The 18,869-nt window shown below is 43.5% G+C and overlaps 1 protein-coding gene across 1 annotated transcript in view; it reads left to right on the top strand.

Moving 5' to 3' along the window:
• AR (androgen receptor) overlaps positions 1–18,869 on the top strand; it is a 267,275-nt gene that overhangs the window by 238,538 nt on the left and 9,868 nt on the right. The window contains exons 5-7 of the mRNA XM_061598960.1: positions 7,711–7,855; positions 17,247–17,377; positions 17,942–18,099. Coding sequence (XP_061454944.1) covers positions 7,711–7,855; positions 17,247–17,377; positions 17,942–18,099 — 434 coding nt within the window. The remainder of the gene's footprint in view (positions 1–7,710; positions 7,856–17,246; positions 17,378–17,941; positions 18,100–18,869) is intronic.

The following is an 18,869-nucleotide window of genomic DNA, read 5'->3' as shown; positions in this document are numbered from 1 at the left end:
GTAATCTCGATAAGGCCCTTTTATATGATCATGGTCAAGCCCTATATGGCCCTTCAGAGCTGTTTTTAGTTTATAATGATCCCTTATTGTGAACTGTATTACTTTTTCTTAATTTCAAATGGACTGTTTTGGCCTTTTAATATTAACTGGTTTTTTGATTATTTTAAAACGGAATGTGTGTTGGACTTGTGAGATGGCCTATGGCTCTGCAAATAAAGTGAAAGTGAAGTGAAATTAATTGAAAATCGGCTAGGCATTTTTTAAACTTTTAAAGTGCAGACGATGAAGGGCAGAGTATGGGGCAAGGGCAGGGTTAGGATTACAGGTACTCTGTGAACATGGTTGATTTTTAATGAATTTCAACAGATTATGAGAACTCTCAGAGAAAAAAGTCCAAAGGGGCTCTGAGGTTTTTTTCTCTCTTTTTAGACTTTGAACTCTCGATTCTCTCCGACTGTTTTGTGTATCGCCATGAAAATTGACAGGGTTGTTAAGCAAGCATTTCTGAGTTCAGGACATATTATGTATAATAACCATTATATGTTTTCTACCATTAATATTATTATAATATATACCATAATTCTCTAAGACATACTATGTATAATAACCATAACAACCTTCAAACCATGAATATTCTTGAAAGACATAAGTGCGTGTAACAACATAATAGTCTATCTTACTAACAAGGCTTTACCATACGAATAATAAACAGTACTATCAACACCAACCTTACTTAAGATCGATTATGGTATATTGTACATTACTGATCATCAGCAGGAATATTCTCAAATATTAAACAATCCTTCATTAACATTTGGCTGGACATCACCATAACACGCTTAGCCAGGACCCCATCCCGCCTCTAGTCTGAGCCCATAAAGTCGAAGCGTCTCTAATCTCGAACGTCTGAATACCTATAAAAGATAGCGTATTGTGTCATAATCTAGCACACCCAGAGAAATAACCAATCCTTGAATGTTACGCATACCACCCCCAGTGTCACGTCCATAAACATACGTTGCAACCCATATCACCTTTTAAGAGGCCTCTGGTTGTTAGGTCAGGGACATAAATACCCTCAATCACCACTCCCCACCTTTTAAGAGGCCTCTGGTTACTGGATTCATTACCCGTCTCCTCATACTCATAGCTACCCCGCACGTCCTGGCGGCTGGTTCTCTTTTTTTTTCTCTGAGATCTCAGGCCCCCCTGCACGCAGGCGTGTGCAACGTCAAACGTCTACTAGACTGAGCCTGGTGGAGATGTCTTCCCATATTGTTTACTACCGGTATCCACGGTGCGGCTCACAACGGATCCCTGGAGTTTAGGTATTATTAGATTAATGCTTATTAGACATAATTTTACACAAAAACTTTAAACGAACACGAATATTTCAACTCAAATCACAACTCAAATCATAACCCAAACCAACAACCACTAAATTTACTATACAACCTTCATCATTGTAAGGTTTTGTTTTGAAATGAGCTTATGGGAAGCATCAGGATGGCATGGGGGTATTTTAAATTTAACATTGCGGAATGCGAGAAAACCACGCTGACTATTGTACGCAGCCACTCTCATGGCTGTATAATTTGTTAGCAGTGCATGTAAGTCCAATTGATTTCAGTGAGGCTTAGTCCAAGTAGGCAGGTGCAGGGTTGCATCTTTGAAGAAGTATATGTGAGGATTAAGGCTGAAATATACAAGACTTTATATAATATGCTGAAAATATTAATCACAGAAATGGTACTACTTGAATACTTCCCAAAAACCCAACAATTGCTAATGAGCATTATTTAATAACTACTACAAAGATACTAACAGAGGTTTTGTTATTAGGGAGCAGGTGAAACATTTAATTATGTCTTGAAATTCAAGTGGGAAAACTGAGTAAAAAAGTGTGTTAGGTGCCAAGTATCTATTAACTGCTTTTTCCACCTGTGTACCATTAGGGTGATATGCAGCTTAAATGTGACAATTATACTGTGATCCTTTGCATGTTTACTGGGAAATAAGTTACAGTGTGGCTTACTCCCAAGTAGGTCTTCTGGAGAATGTACCCTTAGCATTTTTAGCCTCATAACTGAAGAGGTGGAGGCTGAAGCTGTTAGAAACAAATTGAGCTAAAAAGGGACTTTGGGGGTCTGTACTTCTTCAGAACTGAGCCAGGCCAGGATTTATAAGATCAGAAATTTTATTTATTTATTTATTTATTTATTATTTGATTTATATCCCGCCCTTCCTCCCAGCAGGAGCCCAGGGCAGCAAGAAATGCAAAGTTCATTGTTAATTCTGGGTACTTCTGAATTCAGTAAACTTACTGCTGGGGAAACCTTACTGCTGCTCATCATGGATTGATGTGTAAATGCACATGCTGTGACATAACAAATATGTAAAATCCTCTCCTGTAAACTCATTTAGGTAGCTCTCACTCTCTCAGCATCTGTGTTTTGGGGATATTAATGCTCACTTACATTACAGGTGAAGCACTTTGAATGCATTAAGCCACTATATAAAGGGTAAGTATTATTATATCATCAGAGGAATTCATTTACAGACAGAAACACTGAGATGACACAACACATACAATGTCACCCGTTCCCAGCATGGTTTGCCTCATATGTGGACATATTTGCTACCGAAGAAGAAATTACAGAAAAGAATATTCCTGGTTGGTGACCAATGATTGCTTAAAACCTTGACATTCCATACAGCTTACATCAGGCAATCAAAATCAGACTGATATTTTGTGCATGGAGATTTATGGCTGTTGGGTGTGAGAACAAGGTATGCACTTTCGGACATGGCAAACAAAGAAGATGCCATGTGCTTACTGGCCTGTAGAATGCAACAAGCACAGTTTGTGCTGTCACATGTGGCTTGACATACATGATCTTTTAACAGAAGGGCTATTTGAAGATTAGTGCAGAGCTCATCAGATGAATGATATCCGTGTGTCTCCAAAAAATGAAATACTTCTTTGTGGTCTGTGTGCAAGTAGGCCACTCACATGGGGAAACCTGCACCTGTACAAAGCATCTTCAAAACATTCTCAAATAAAAATCTAGGCTGTTTTAGTGGCTATCTGTGTGGGAAGGTGTAGTCCATTCTTTTCAGCATGCCCACTTGACCTGGGGGCAGGGACCTTCTAGATATTTGCTGGACTCCAACTCCCACCATCCGTGACCGTTCTCCTGCCTGGCTGGGGCTGATCAGAGTTGAAGCCCAGCAACATTAAAAACAGTGTGGTGGTGATGATGATGATGGAAGCAGTTCTGAGCTGAAGGAAGTTGACCTGCTTGGGTCAACTATTTTATCCCAGTCTGCATCTGTAGTGTAATTGTTTTTAAGATTTTTTTTAAAATACGTCTTTAGTGTTTGATCGCTTATTGTTTAAGTTTATTGTTTAATAATGTTATTTGTTATTTAATTTTTGTAAATTGTATTGTTTTATTGATGTATTTTTATATTTGTGTTTTTCTTGTAAGCGCCCTTGAGGGCCTTTTGGCCATAAGGGGGGGTATAAATAAACTATAATAATAACAATAACAATAACAACAACAACATCTGGAGGGCACCACGTTGCCTGCCCCTGCTCTAGAATGTCCTGAGTGTGCTTTGGACAGGTGCAAGGTTTGCCATATGTGTGACTGCATAGATAACCACTAGAAACACTACAGTTGAGGGAAACAACCTGTCCTTTCATATAAAACTGTTTCCTAAACAGTCTTTCTGCCCCTCTCCCAAAAAAAGACATTGGTGCCCCCCCAAAATAATAGGTGCCCTGAGATTGCTCCGAACTTCCTTCACTAAGAAATTCTGGAATGTTATGTTATATGAAAATTTGTTCCCTAGCGCTTTACCAGCAGCAGTTGATGTAGCTTCATCTTTACAACACCTGTATGAAGGCCTGTTGCATATCGCCTTCATATCTCTTTTGGCAATGCTGAGTGCAGAGAAGATGACGTAATTAGCTTTAAAAACAATGGTGTGGGTTATCCAAAAACAGAAAAAGTTCAGCTTACATCGGAAAATTTTCTGATACCCTCGAGAGTAATCTAATTTTGCATGTTTTTTACTTGTATTTACACTTTTCCACCCCACATCACTGTTAAAAGCTAAATGTGGCGGAGGTGAAGGGATGCTGATTCACAGAAGGGCAGCTATCGCTGCAGACCTATACACTCTTAATTCAGAGTAGAGCCCCATTGAAATTCAGTGGAATTTACATTTGAGTTAGGTGTACATATGATTGCTCTGTTAAGGAGGTTTCTTCTACTGTTATCTCTCTCAACCAACTTCTGATTGTAAAGATGCATTATATTACCAAATGTGCAAAAAGGCTCTACAGTTCAGATGGGGATAAATGACCTGCCAGGTGAACTTACTTGGACATGCAAATAGAATATGAATATCTCACATTTGGAAAGCAGCTGGATTTTCTATCAGATATGTTCTACTGACATTGCTTTACACCAGGGGTTGCCAATATGGTGCTCATGGCCTTCCCAGGGGCTCACAGGGTCCTCTCTCCCCACCTGAACCTCACTGAGACTGGACTTGAAAGAAGCCTCCTGTTGTAGCCAATGGAATAGGTTGTGTGTGCTTGTTTGCAGGGTAGTGGTGTGCCCATAACAGTTCCTCTGGGCTGCAAATGGGCCCAAAAAGATTGGTCCCTGGCTTACACATTTATTCTTTTCCACACAAAACTTATTTACTACCTCTTTTTCATGTCCTTTCGAAAAGACCTCTTCCTTTTCAAGAGATTAAACTATGGTAGAGAGAATTCTTCAACACGTCAGCTTCACTGGATACATCACAAAGGCCTTTTGTGTGCGTTCTTTCTTTGCTCCAAATAGCAGTTTGGTGCTTTTCCAATTTAAATATTGTTCATGGTGCCCAGCTTAAATTATGAAGTTTTCTATATTTTTAGTGTATTTATATCTCCTTGTGTTTCTCTATCAAGCAATACCAAGCAGAGGTTGAGGAGAGAGAATTCTTTAGTCTCTTTCAGCTCAGGCTAGATCTGGGGTGAAGGGAATTGATGTTGGAATTTGTGAGTGCATACCCTGAAAATCCTGCCACAATACTGTATATGCATGTTTTAAAGAATGGAAGGATCTTTGTGTCTTTGATCCTGCATCTTTAGGACAACACATTTATTTTTATTTAATTTTTATTTATTAAATTTATTAGTCGCCCATCTGGCTGGCTGTCCAGCCACTCTGGGCGACGTACAAAATAAAAACATACAAATACATTTCTCCTCTCTGTATTTTTACCTCAGAACTCAGTCTTCATGTCTTCAAAAGCTGAGGGTCACATGATTCATGATTGTTGAAGATCATAGATTTGACATTTGCAGGTGTTGGCAATAGTCAGTTTTCTGCAACTGATCATTTCAGCGCTACTTAGCATATACAACAGGGCTCAAACACTAAACCAAAATATCTGGCCATCATCTTTGAGAAATCCTGGAGAACGGGAGAGGTGCCGGAGGATTGGAGATGGGCTAGCATTGTCCCGCTCTTTAAAAAGGGTAAAAAAGAAGATCCGGGGAATTACAGGCCAGTCAGTCTGACTTCAATACCGGGAAAGATATTAGAACGGATAACAAAAGAGTCCATTGGCAACTATCTAGATGACAATGCTATGATTAGAAGGAGCCAGCATGGGTTTGTCAAGAAAAAATCCTGTCAAACTAGTCTCATCTCTTTTTTTGATCGGGTCACTAGCTTAGTAGATGGTGGAAATGCTGTAGATGTCATCTATCTAGATTTCAGCAAAGCGTTTGACAAAGTCCCCCACGACCTGTTGATTAGCAAACTGGTCAAATGCAGACTAGATGGAAATACTGTCAGGTGGATTCACAACTGGTTGGAAAACCGTACTCAAAGAGTGGTCGTCGGTGGCTCTGCTTCAGACTGGAAGGAGGTTTCGAGTGGAGTGCCACAGGGTTCTGTCCTGGGGCCGATACTCTTCAACATTTTTATCAATGACTTAGATGACGGGGTAGAGGGAAGCCTTATGAAGTTTGCGGATGATACAAAACTGGGAGGGATAGCTAACACAATGGAAGACAGGAATAAAATCCAAAGGGACCGGGATAGACTAGAAAATTGGGCTGAAATTAATAAAATGAAATTCAATAAAGACAAATGCAGGATTCTGCATTTAGGCCACAAAAACAAAATGCACAGGTACAGGATGGGAAATACCCGGCTTAGCAGTAGTGCGTGTGAGAAGAACCTTGGAATTGTAGTGAATCGCAAGTTGAACATGACCCAGCAGTGTGATGCTGCGGCAAAAAAGGCAAACACGGTTTTGGGCTCCATAAACAGAGCTATAGTTTCCAGGTTGAGGGAAGTAATAGTCCCAGTATATTCTGCATTTGTCAGGCCTCATCTGGAATACTGCGTTCAGTTCTGGGTGCCTCATTTTAAGAAACATATAGACAAGTTGGAGCGGGTTCAGAAGAGGGCGACGAGGATGATAGCCAGTATGGAGAACAAGTCTTATGAGGAAAGGTTAAAGGAACTTGGCATGTTCAGTCTGGTGAAGAGAAGGCTGAGGGGTGACATGATTGCACTCTTTAAGTACCTGAAGGGCTGTCACATAGAGGAGGGTACAGATTTGTTCTCTGCTGCCCCAGAGGGTAGGACTAGGTCTAATGGTTTTAAGTTGCAGGAGCGTAGATTCAGATTGGACATTAGAAGGAACTTCTTGACAGTAAGGGCAGTTCGGCAATGGAACCGACTGCCTAGGGAGGTGGTGGGATCCCCTTCGCTGGATGTCTTCGAGCAGAGGCTGGACAGCTATCTGCGGGAGATGCTCTAGCTGTGGATTTCCTGCTATGAGCAGGGGGTTGGACTCGATGGCCTACAAGGCCCCTTCCAGCTCTATGATTCTATGATCTGTGGGGGATCTGTGACACACACTTGCAACTGGCAGCAGGATGCATGATTTGCATTCAGTGTGAAAAAATGACAGCTTCTATGACAAGAAGCAGAAACTTAAATTGAGCAGCTGTAATTATGAACTAAATACTTCAACAGTTGGCTAAAGAGTTCAAAATGAAAGACAAATTCTAGAATGAAAGAAGGCTACAACTACTGGAGGACTAGCAAGCAAAATTACCAATATATTGTTGAATAGTAGGCTGCGCTTTTGAGTACAACGGATATGTGACTTATTTCAGTCTAGGTACTGTCACGCCCCATAAGCCTCTCAACCCATCTTTCTACTTGAGTGAAGCAACATTTGCGACCTGCATAGCCAGGACCTACTGAAGGGTTCTTGACATAAGACTGTCACCTCCTCACATTGAATAAGATTCACACATATGTTGAAGCCTAGAGAAAACAGGAAGCTCAGAATAGCAGATTATGTGAATCATGCTTCTGGTTGAGTTCTGCAGTATTAGTAGAAAATAAATGTATGTAATAATAATAGACATAACTAACAAAACTGTGTTTCATACTGTGCTTAACTTGTTATCCTTTTTTCTGAATTCTCTCTCTCACTCTCCTACTAGTTTTAAAAAAAAATTAACACCCCAGAACATAATGGGGCTGCTGAGGTTTAAATGGTCAGCCTGACTGACCAGTTTCTCCCATCTGGAGATGTCAATGGCGCTGTCATATGAAAGAAGGGCAGCCTGCTTTGCATCCAGCCTGACCTCTCACCTGTGCCCCGTTTCTCCCACAGGGTTCCGTAACTTGCACGTGGATGACCAAATGGCAATAATTCAGTACTCCTGGATGGGCCTGATGATTTTTGCAATGGGATGGAGATCATTCACCAATGTGAACTCTCGGATGCTTTACTTTGCTCCAGACTTGGTTTTCAACGAGTAAGTTCTGTTTTCATTGCGGCTCCCTGTTGTTCTTCACATGGTTCTTGTTAGATGACATGTGAAATTGAATAATATTGGTTGCATAAAGCTTATTCATTTGATTTTAAGTAGTGCCTTGACAAAATCTGCCCTCCAGTTTCGTGAAAATTTTCTTTCCCTGCAAAAGAGGTCTCCATTTTTATGCCTCATTCTCAGAGTAGTTAAGAATGTTTGTAGGTGCGGGTTTTGAGCTTACCTTCTCATTCCAAGGTGGACAATGTGTGTGTGTGTTTCTTTCCAGCAAACATTTCTCCAGCACTCTGCAGCCTCCCTGGTTGCCTGCACTTTCTTATCTGAAAGCATCCCATGGGAGGAGTTACCTCATGATGTCTTCCCCTGGGCTTTGACTGAAGTGCAGGCACCTGGGAAGGCTACAAAGCGCAGGCCACCGATGAAGGAATGTGTAGAAAGAAATAAGGGGCACTCACAGGCACTCACAGGCCTCTTGAAAAGTAAGTGCAACAACAACAAAAACACCCTGCACTTCACCCTTGAGAATGACACAGAATGTTTCTCTCCACGTGATAATTTCTTTTTCGTTCATTGATGAATGATGAAGTTTTTTAAAAGTGGGATAATTTTTTTGCACAGTATCAGCTTTAAGTTAACCCTGAACGAAAGCTTGTACAGGCATACCCCGCTTAACGTTGCTTCACTTAACGTAGCCTCACTATAACGTATATGCCTGTATTTCTCCAGAAACGCAGCGCAGCAGCAGAGGCTTTAGAGAGCGGGGGTGGAAATAGACGCGATCGCGCCACCGCGAATCAGCTGGGAGGTGCGATCGCAATCAGCTGAGAGGCATGACAGCGCAGCAGCAGAGGCTTTAGAGAGCGGGGTGGAAATAGATGCGATCACGCCACCGCAAATCAGCTGGGAGGCGCGATCACAATCAGCTGAGAGGTGTGACAGCGCAACAGCAGAGGCTTTAGTGCGTGGGGGTGGAAATAGACAGGATCGCGCCACCGCAAATCAGCTGGGAGGTGCGATCGCAATCAGCTGAGAGGCATGACAGCGCAGCAGCAGAGGCTTTAGAGAGCGGGGTGGAAATAGACGCGATCACGCCACCGCAAATCAGCTGGGAGGCGCGATCGCAATCAGCTGAGAGGTGTGACAGCGCAACAGCAGAGGCTTTAGAGAGCGGGGTGGAAATAGACGCGATCGCGCCACCGCAAATCAGCTGGGAGGCCTGATCACAATCAGCTGAGAGGCGCGGCAGTGCAGCAGCAGAGGCTTTAGCGCGGGGCTTTGAGGCTCCGCATGAAGGAAAGGTAAAAAAAAGTTTTAAAAGGTAGTGCTTCACTATAAGGACATTTTCGGTTTACTTACTTGCTCTGGTCCCATTGAGTACGTTAATGCGAGGTATTACTGTATATATCACAAGCTTTTCCATTTAGATGGGAATGCTGGTCCTGTTTTTCATCCTAAGGTGCAAGGTCTTTCACTACCATGACTAAGGCCTGGTTTACACATGCATACATGTGCATCCTTTGATGTACATCCTACCATATGTTGACTTAGTCTGATGACTCGCAGGTATGGATATGAGAACTGAAACACTGCCATCCTTTGAAATTTATATTTATCCAAATTTTGCAATGCAGTTTTCCAACCACCCAATATTTACAAAAGTGCATATATTAGAGGAAAGTGTGCATAAAAATGAATAGATTCGTGAAAGTAAAATACAGAAATGCAGTATATTAGAAGAAATTGCTTGCAAAAATGTACCTTAGTCAAAACTGTGTACAAAGATGTATCTTTAGGAGAAATTTGCACTAAAATACTGAAGAAGAATGAGAAACTGAGAGAACAAAAAAAAACCTGCTGGAAAGCTCACCTCATAGGGCTTTTTCCACACTCAAAAGGGTTCTGGAAATTAGAACTAGAACCGAGGCGGAAGAGCTATGGGAGGCTTTTGTTGTCGTTTTTGGGGGTGGGGTAGATTTGTCCCTTAGATCTTGACTGCCCACAGCTAATAAATACATACTGTTACTGGAATAAGAGAACAGGCCCACACAGGCAATCTTCAATCTCTCTCGCTTTATTTGTGTGAGCGCAAATAAACTGAAACTTACCCAGAGCTGCTCTTGATCAGCAGCAAGTAGGAGATGTCCATTTGGTCTATATTTTTAAGTGAACTGACCTAATTTGGAGCTCCCAGAAGAATTCATGGATTGGAACCGAATTATTCTTTGGGTTTTACACTTATAATCTAGTTCCCACCTCATAAATCTTAGCAAAATGCATTATAAATGTGTATTTTGGGATTAAATATTTTAGAAATGTGTAAAATAATATTTAAATATGTATTTTGTGATAAAATGTACAGTATTTATGTATGTATTTCAATAAGAATTTAAATACAGGTTTTCATACCAATTTTTTTTTAAAAAAATGCAGTTTAATGTGAAAATGGGATGGAATTGATTTATGAATAAACACATGCAAAATTGGCATAAACCAGAAACAGCTTGATCCATCCATCTCTAGTAAAAAGGCAGATCAGGGAACTGGAGTTCAGCCGGCCTTGGATAGAGTAATGCTCCACTTGAAAAATTAGGTTTGCAAGATGGGTGTGTGTACTACTTCTGGATTCTTTCCCACACCAGGATGCCCAGGTTTCAACAGTGACCAAGAGTGCTTTAGCTTATCTGACACCCATTCCTAGAGGTGTCAGATCAGACCATGGTGACACATGCCGTAGTTACATCTCATTTGGACTACTGTAATATGGTGTGTGTGGCTGCCTCTGAAGACTGTACAAAAATGTATTGACCAGGACTAGTTGTAAGGACACCAAGGCTACAAGAGCTACACTGACTGCCAGTCCATTTCTAGCCACAATGCAAAGTGCTGGTGGTGACCTGTGAGCCAGCCGATCTGAAGGACTGCCTTCTACCCATATGAGCCTGCCCAGGTGTTGAGATATTTCAGAGGGACCCTTTTCTTTGTCCCACTAACAGCTGATGTGCATTTCATGAGAACGTGGGAACGGGCCTTCTCAGTGGCTGCACCCAGACTTTAAAACTCCCTATCAGAGGAGGCTCATCTACCCCCTCCATTGATGGCCATATTGGTGGTTTAATCTGCATTTCTAATTTATCTTTGTTTTTAACTAGCTGCCGTTTTTAGCTGCTCTTACCTGACCAAAATCATTGTGATGACAGGTGGATGGCTCCGCCCACCTGCCAAACCTCATCTGCAAGGAGTGGGGGAGGTAATCTGGCCTGCCAGGCAGATACAGTTCCCCACCCTACTGTATATTAAATTAAACTAAATTAGTTAGGTATTAATGAGCCAAACTAAGGATAGCATCTTTATGGCATGAATTTGGTGGGGAGCAGCCCTGTGCTGTGCCTCCAGGGGCTTTTCTGAGACATGTTTTGGAACATGATGTTAATTCTGATAATTCCTTATCTCTGTTGTTCACCTGCCTCTGTCTTGGCCTTTTCTCTCTCTCTGGCTCCTTCATGCACATCTTTGTGATCTGCCTGTCTAGAAATCTTCCAGCAGCTGCCCAAACAGAAGTTGCATGAGCCTGTCATCTCTTGAGCAGCTTGGGTGCTACACGGAGCCCTGTGAGAGCTACAGTGAGACTTGTGCAAAGCCACTCATGAAAGCAGGCCTTCTCAGCCGCATAGCTGAGAGTTCGCCAACAGTGGCATCAGCCCTGGATGAATAACACCCTTGTGGTGCCACAGCAGCTACTTTGGGCAGCCTTGACCCCGCCAAAAACATTGACGGCTACTTCCCAGAAGGCTGCCTCTGCTGCTTTCTCTGAAACAGATTGCCCTCCACTTGGGTTAGTGATGCTGGCAGACTTCTAAACACTGAGGCATTATCCGTCGGCATATAGAAGGCCAGTTGCTGGTATTCCAGTATGCTCCTGTGTGACCCAGGACTAGGCTGTGCAGACAGGATCAGGCCTCAGGCTTCAATCGGGTGTTCCACCAGCGGCAGGGACCAGCTGCTTCTTCCCTGGGTGGACCCTGTGACTTTCTTCTGTGCAAGTGAATGGATGCTGTTCACCCCTATGGGGGAAAGTAAAGCACTATAATTGGGGGTAAAGTCAAGGGAGGAAGGGCCCTGATCACCACGACACCAAAGATTTCTATAACGCATTTATGCAAATCTATGGTGCAGTCTTGTTTGGAATACTGTGTGCATGCAGTACATGTCGCCTCACCTCAGAAAGACCACTGCAGAACTGGAAAAGGTTCAGACAAGGGAGGCCAAAATGGTTGAGGGTGAAGCAGTCCCCCACAAGGAAAGGCCACAATGTCTGGGGCTATTTAGTGTGGGGGAAAAGGTGAATACGGTGGCAGTATAGAGACATATAAAATTCTGTGTGGCTTTTTTCTCCCTCATAACGCTAGAACCCAGTAACTTAGAATGAAGCAAATTTTTGGAAGACAGACGAAAGAAAGTCCTTCTTCAGACAGCACAGTTAAGCTAAACAATTTGCTCCTTCAAGTGGTAGTGCTGGCCTCCAACCTGGATGGCCTTAAAATAAGATTAGACAGATTCATAGAGGATAAGGCTGTCAGGGGCTACTAGCCAGGATGGATATGTTCTGACTCCACAGTTGGAGGCCACTGCCTCTAAATACCATTTGCCGGAAACTGCAGTAGGGGAGAGTGCTCCTGTGCTCAGGTCCTGCTTGTGGGCATCTTCCCCTTGGTGCAACGGGGTGGCCACCATGAGAACAGGGTGCTGGATTCCATGGGCCCCTTTGGCTGGATCCAGCAGCAAGACTCTTCTTCTTGTGCTCTTAAATGTCACCTTTGTACAGGAGCAAGTGTCCACACACACACGGCCTCTCTGTCCTTGTCCAGGCAAGCAAGGTGCAATGCCAGCATTAACAGATGTGCAAAGTTGGGCTGGTGTGGGGTGTTACCTGGGGAGAGAGTTCCAAGGGCCAGACAGAGCCTGCCGAGCCACTTTTGGTCCCGGACCTGTGATTCCCCACCCCTGCACTATATAGACAAACCTTGAAAATATGGGGAACTGCTTGGCTTAGCAATACTACATGCAAGAAGGATCTTGGGATTGTTGTTGATCACAAGCTGAATATGAGCCAACAGTCCACTGTGGCTGCAAAAAAGGCAAATGCTATCTTAGGCTAAATTAAGAGAAGTATAGTCTCCAAATTGCGTGGAGTATTGGTTCCCCTCTATTCAGCACTGGTTAGGCCTCATCTTGAGTACTGTGTCCAATTCTGGACACCTCCCTTTAAGAAGGATGCAGACGAACTAGAACAGGTTCAGAGGAGGGCAACAAGGATAATCAGGGGAGTAGAAACAAAGCCCTGTGAGGAGAGACATGGAGAAGAGAAGACTGGAGGGAGATATGATAGCACTCTTCAAGTACATGAAAGGTTGTCACACAGAGGAGAGGGCAGGATCTCTTCTCAATTGTCCCAGAGTGCAGGACACGGAATAATGGGCTCAAGCTGCAGGAAGCCAGATTTCGACTGGACATCAGGAAAAACCTCCCAACTGTTAGAGCGGTAGAACAATGGAACCAATGACCTCGGGAGATGGTGGGCTGTCTAACACTGGAGGCCTTCCAGAGGCGGCTGGAGAGCCCCCTATCGGGTATGCTTTAAGCTCGATTCCTGCATTGAGCAGGGGGCTAGACTTGATGACCTTAAAGACCCCTTCCGACTCTATGATTCTGTGCCTTATATGAAGCCAGACTTTTGGTCCATCTAGATCAGTCTTGTCTATACTGACAGGCAGCAAGAATCTCAGCCGTACCAGCAGTGCTGGGGACTAAACGTAGGACCTTCCACATGCTAACCATGATGCTCTGCTATGGCCCGTCCTTCCGCACAGATCTCCCACCGACCGGCATTAGGCATTTTACCAACAAGAAGATGTGAACTACCAGCAGTGTGTCTAGCCCAGTGTTTTGCCTCCAGTAGTGGCCAGCCAGATGCTTCTGCAGACGCACAAAGAGGACAGGAGGGTGATGGCTGCCTGATGCGGTTTGTCCCCAGCATTTGGTCCTGAGAAGTATACTGACTATGCATGGAGATTTAATTCCATTCTCATGCATAATATATACTGATAGACCTAAATTCCACTGTGTTTTAATCTGTTGCTGCCCAAACAGTGAAGAGTCTGTCATCTGTCAGTGGCCAAGTGACATCATCATCATCATCATCATCATCATTATTATTATTATTTATTTATTCATTCATTCATTCATTCATTTATTTATTAAAGTTTATTTCTACCCCACCTTTTGGCCAAAAGCCCTGAAGGCGGCTTACAAAAAAATAGGCGCAAGCATAAAAACACATCAATAAAGGCAATACAATTTACAAAACTTAAATAACAAATATCATTATTAAAAAAAACAGCAATTACAACATTATTAAAAAAGCAACAATTACAACTTATGCCCCTACAGATGTTGCTGGACTGGGCTGGATGTATGCATTGTCACCTCTTCCCGCAAATGATGCTATTCTTAGGCCAATATAGGATAGGAGAAATGTATATACTGCTTAATTGTAAGAAAACCTCTAAGCTGTTTACAATAAACATTTCAATTATCAATAAAAACAGTTAAAAACAGGTAATTAAAACATTTAATAGAAAAAGAGATTAAACCACCACATCGTCTATGTGTCTGGATAGGCTTGCCTAAACAGAAACTGTTTTAAGTAGGTACCAAAAAGAATACAGTGAGGGTGCCTGCCTGATGTCAACAGGCAAGGAGTTCCAAAGAGTAGGTGCTGCCACTCGAAAAGAAACTTTTTTTTACAAGTACAGAGCAAGTATTATGTGGTGCTCTGAGAGTGACAGTTCCACAGAGTGAAGTGCTCAAGTGGGTGCTTATGAAGTAAGGCAGTCCCACAAGTAAACTGGTCCCAAGCTGTTAAGGACTTTATATACCAGTAATAACACCTTGAACTTGGCCCAGTAACAAAACGGCAACCAGTGCAGATCTCCCCCCTGTCAGCAATCTGGCTGCAGCATTCTGCACGAGCTGCAGTTTCATTACAGTAATCCAGTCCTGAAGTCCCCATGGCCATGCCATCCCAGTCCAGGAATGGTCGTAGCTGTCTTTCCAGGCAGAGCTGAGAAAAGGTGCTTCTAGTCACTGAGGCTGTCTGGGCCTCTAGTGACAGAGCTGGACCCAGAAGCGCTGCCGACTCCTCCAGGGGAAGTGCAACCCCATCCAGGGCAGGCAATTGACCAATTTCTCAGACACAGAGACCATTCACCCACTGGGCCTCAGTCTTATGAAAATTCAAAGGCAACGTGTTTTCCTTCATCCATCCCACAGCTGTATCCAGGCACTGGTCCAGGGCCCACATAGCCTCTCCTGATTCAGATATTATGGAGAAATAGAGAGGAGCGCCATCAGCATACTAAGGGCACCTTGCCCCAAAACTCCTAATGACTCCTCCCAGCATCTTCATATGATATTAAATAGCATTGGGGAGAAAATAGTGCCCTGCAGTACCCTACAGCATAACCAGCAGGGAGCTGAAAAGTACTGTTCCAACGCAACTCTCTGGAGTCAATCCCTTAGGTAGTACCAGAACCCCAGTAATACAGTGCCCCCAGTTCTCATCCCATAGAGCCGGTCCAGGAGGGTAACGTGGGCAAGAGATCAAGAAGCAGGAGGAAGGTCGCACTCTCTGTACAAGTCATCCCTCAGGGCAACCAAGGCTGGCTCAGTCCCATGGCCAGGCCTGAACACAGATTGGAATGGATCTCTAGATAATCCGTGTCGTCCAAAAATGCCTGCAGCTGCCCAGCCACTTCTCTCCAAGAAGGGGGTATTCACGACTAGTTGATAGTTATTCCAATCCAAGGGGCCCAGGGGAGGCTTCTGTAGGAGTGACCACCACACTGCCTCTTTCAAGGCCACACAATGACCCAACCAGTCAAACCTCTGCTAGATTTGTATGCCAGGAGGGTCAGAGGTCAAGAGGGCATGTGGGCAAAAATGCTTCTGGGCTGTACAGTTGCTTCCTACCTACCCATTTCCTGGCTGTCTTGGATTACAGCCAAAGGGACTCATAGCCCCAAGACCAGATATGTTTCGTGATCATGCTATGTTCAGTGAAATCGTGGCACTGAGTACCACGCGTGTAAAACCCAGGGAGGAAGGGAGGGGTCTGAGGGGTAGGTCCCTGAGATGTGGAATTCTGCGACTCATCTGACTTATATGGATTAAACATACTTGCTGACTTTACATTATTTGTTTCTGCTAGTCGTGGAAACCCCTTGATGTCCTTTGTTTGTTTTAGGACTGGGCATGCACAGCTCTAGAAAATTACTTTTGAAAATGGCATGAAATAAGAAACTGCATAAGATGCCCCCCCTGCTTGACTTTCCCTGCCCTACAGGTCTTGAAGCAGCTCCTACCTGCCCTGTCCAGCTGCCATGCAGAACCCTTGTTGGAAAATATGTAATAGCTCACTCCGGAGACATGCTAACATACAAGTGCTGTGTTGGATGCCCTTCTAAAGGTTTCACATAGAAGAGGCTCGTCAGATAGGGAGTTCTGGCAGAAGCAACAAAGGAGCAGAGAGTCCCAGGCCTTGGGCACTTCAAGACTTTTGCCTGTCATGCCTAATCCCCACCCCTAACCCTCTGAATCCTCTGTCTGACTAGAACTGCATCTCTGTATCTTTCGGGCCCTCCCTCCTCACTCAGCTTTCCACTTAACCTGGTGAATAAATTATGCAGAAAATCTGCATGCCGCTCAGTGAACAATAAGCCCAGCAGGGATAAATGGTGGCTTGAACAAGAGGCACTGTGTGGTGCACGACAGTGAAACAGTGCCTTTGATATTAATTGACTGGCGTGGAGTATTAGCAGAGCAGCCTCAACACCTCCTTGCCAACTGGTGTCTGTGACCACAACCAGATGGCCTTCCTGTGGGGCTTTGTGGGGCTTCTGGGGTCTTTGAATAGGATGGAAGGGGGGGAGGGTTGGGACAGTCAGAGATTCACCCATGTGGGGATTGAGAGATTGCATCACCACGTGCTTGCAGCGCCCTCTTCTGATGGCTTGCACCAAATAGCTCCCTTGCCTTGCTTAATTATTGCAAATACTTGGGAGTGAGGTTTTCCCAGAGACATCACGGAGGTCACAAGCACCTTAGAATTTCACAAGATCCTCCCATTTTGGAACATTCTCCTTCCTTGTTTCCAGGACAGGGTGCCATTAAGATTGCAACATGGATAAATTTCCAGACAGTTTGCAGCTCTGGGGTGTATGTAAAATCTTTCTTTTAAAGAAAGAAAGAATTGTCTACCTATTTGATCTTTCTGTTTTAACTGTCCTGCTGGCATTTGCTTATAATCTCCTCCTCCTAGGTACCGGATGCACAAATCCAGAATGTACAGCCAGTGTGTCAGGATGCGGCATCTGTCTCAAGAGTTTGGATGGCTTCAAATTACTCCCCAAGAATTTCTCTGCATGAAAGCTCTGCTCCTCTTCAGTATTAGTAAGCAGTGTTTTCTTAAGAGCCTCTTCCTTTCTTGTTTCTCTTTCTTTCAGAAAAAGAGATGCATAGTAGATGATTGCATAGTAGAAGATTGCTGCAGAGCAGACTTGGCAGCCTTTTCTCTAAAAGCTGCATCTTACGCATGCACAAAGTGTTTTATTAAGTAGCAGCAGTAGTAGTAGTAGTTGTTGTTATGGCATTTTTGCGACAGTACTCAATGGTACAGAGTACCAGCGCCTCTTTATTTGCTGCCCATGCCAGCCATTTTGATCTGGGACCCATGATACTTTTAAATATGAGTACCAGCACCACATTTTTACCAAAAAAGCATGGGTTATTATCATCATCCCAAAAGGGAGGAGATTTGCAATCATGAGAATTGTGCCTGAACTTAACGTAGAAGCCAGAGATTATTCTCTGCCTTTCACTGAAGGGAGAGGGCCATATAGTCATGTGTGCATTCATGTCTGTCAATTCATTTGTTCTCTTGTTGCTGTTCCCCTTCCCTCTCCCTTCTTTGTCTCTACATTTATCATTGTTCCTCTTTCTCTCTCTGGGCACCAGTTCCAGTGGATGGCCTGAAGAATCAGAAGTTCTTTGATGAACTTCGGATGAACTACATCAAGGAACTCGATCGTATTATTGCTTGCAAGAGGAAAAATCCCACATCCTGCTCTCGACGTTTCTACCAGCTCACCAAGCTCCTGGACTCTGTGCAGCCTGTAAGTAAGAGATGGGGGAAAGGGGGGTGACCACACACATGGAAAGAGGGCTATTAATCTTGGTCAAAATCTCGCTGAATCTGCTTAGGCAGATTCTGATTTAGAAATCTGTTGACCTTGGTGCACAAAGAGAGAGAAACACATATACCAACAAACTCCTAAAGCGTGCTGGAGTTGGATTTGGAGAAGGCCACTCTGATGTCACAGTTGTTTCCTCAAACATGAAAATGCACCATCAAAGAAATGAAACCTTGTAGGAGGTTTCCATGCTTTATCCGGACCAAGTTGCCTGCATGGAGATTCTCCATACCTCCAAACTACCAGTTTGTACTATTCATACATTTGTTGACTGCCAGAGGTTAAAAAATGTTCAGCATGCCAGAGATGCTTATAAGCTGGGAAACAAATGTTTTCCAGGAGTGTCCCATTAGGACACTCCTAGATGGCTTGCATGAGTGTTCTTTGCAATGAGTGTATTACTGAAAAGTCATCCATTGTTGAGACCTGGTTAAAAGTTCTTCCACCTGTCTTTGACATCTAGATTGAGAAAGAAAAAATAATTGTGGTTAGGCTGCAGATCCACAATTGTAGGACTAGCTCAGGGGTGGGTAGGAAGTAGTTTGGGATCTACTGGTAGATTTCTGGGTGATTTGTAGTGGATTGGAAAGGATTTCTAACTCCTAATTTTTAAGACCAGAACAACGAATTGACTGTCTCCAATTAACTTGGGCTGCTGAAATGAAGAAGGCTAGCCTTGTTCTAGTAGTATT

The sequence above is a fragment of the Rhineura floridana genome, chromosome 16 (genome assembly GCF_030035675.1).
Source record: "Rhineura floridana isolate rRhiFlo1 chromosome 16, rRhiFlo1.hap2, whole genome shotgun sequence".
NCBI lineage: Eukaryota > Metazoa > Chordata > Lepidosauria > Squamata > Rhineuridae > Rhineura > Rhineura floridana.
The sequence above is the reverse complement of the archived record's forward strand: the minus strand, read 5'-3'. Positions and strand labels throughout refer to the sequence as shown.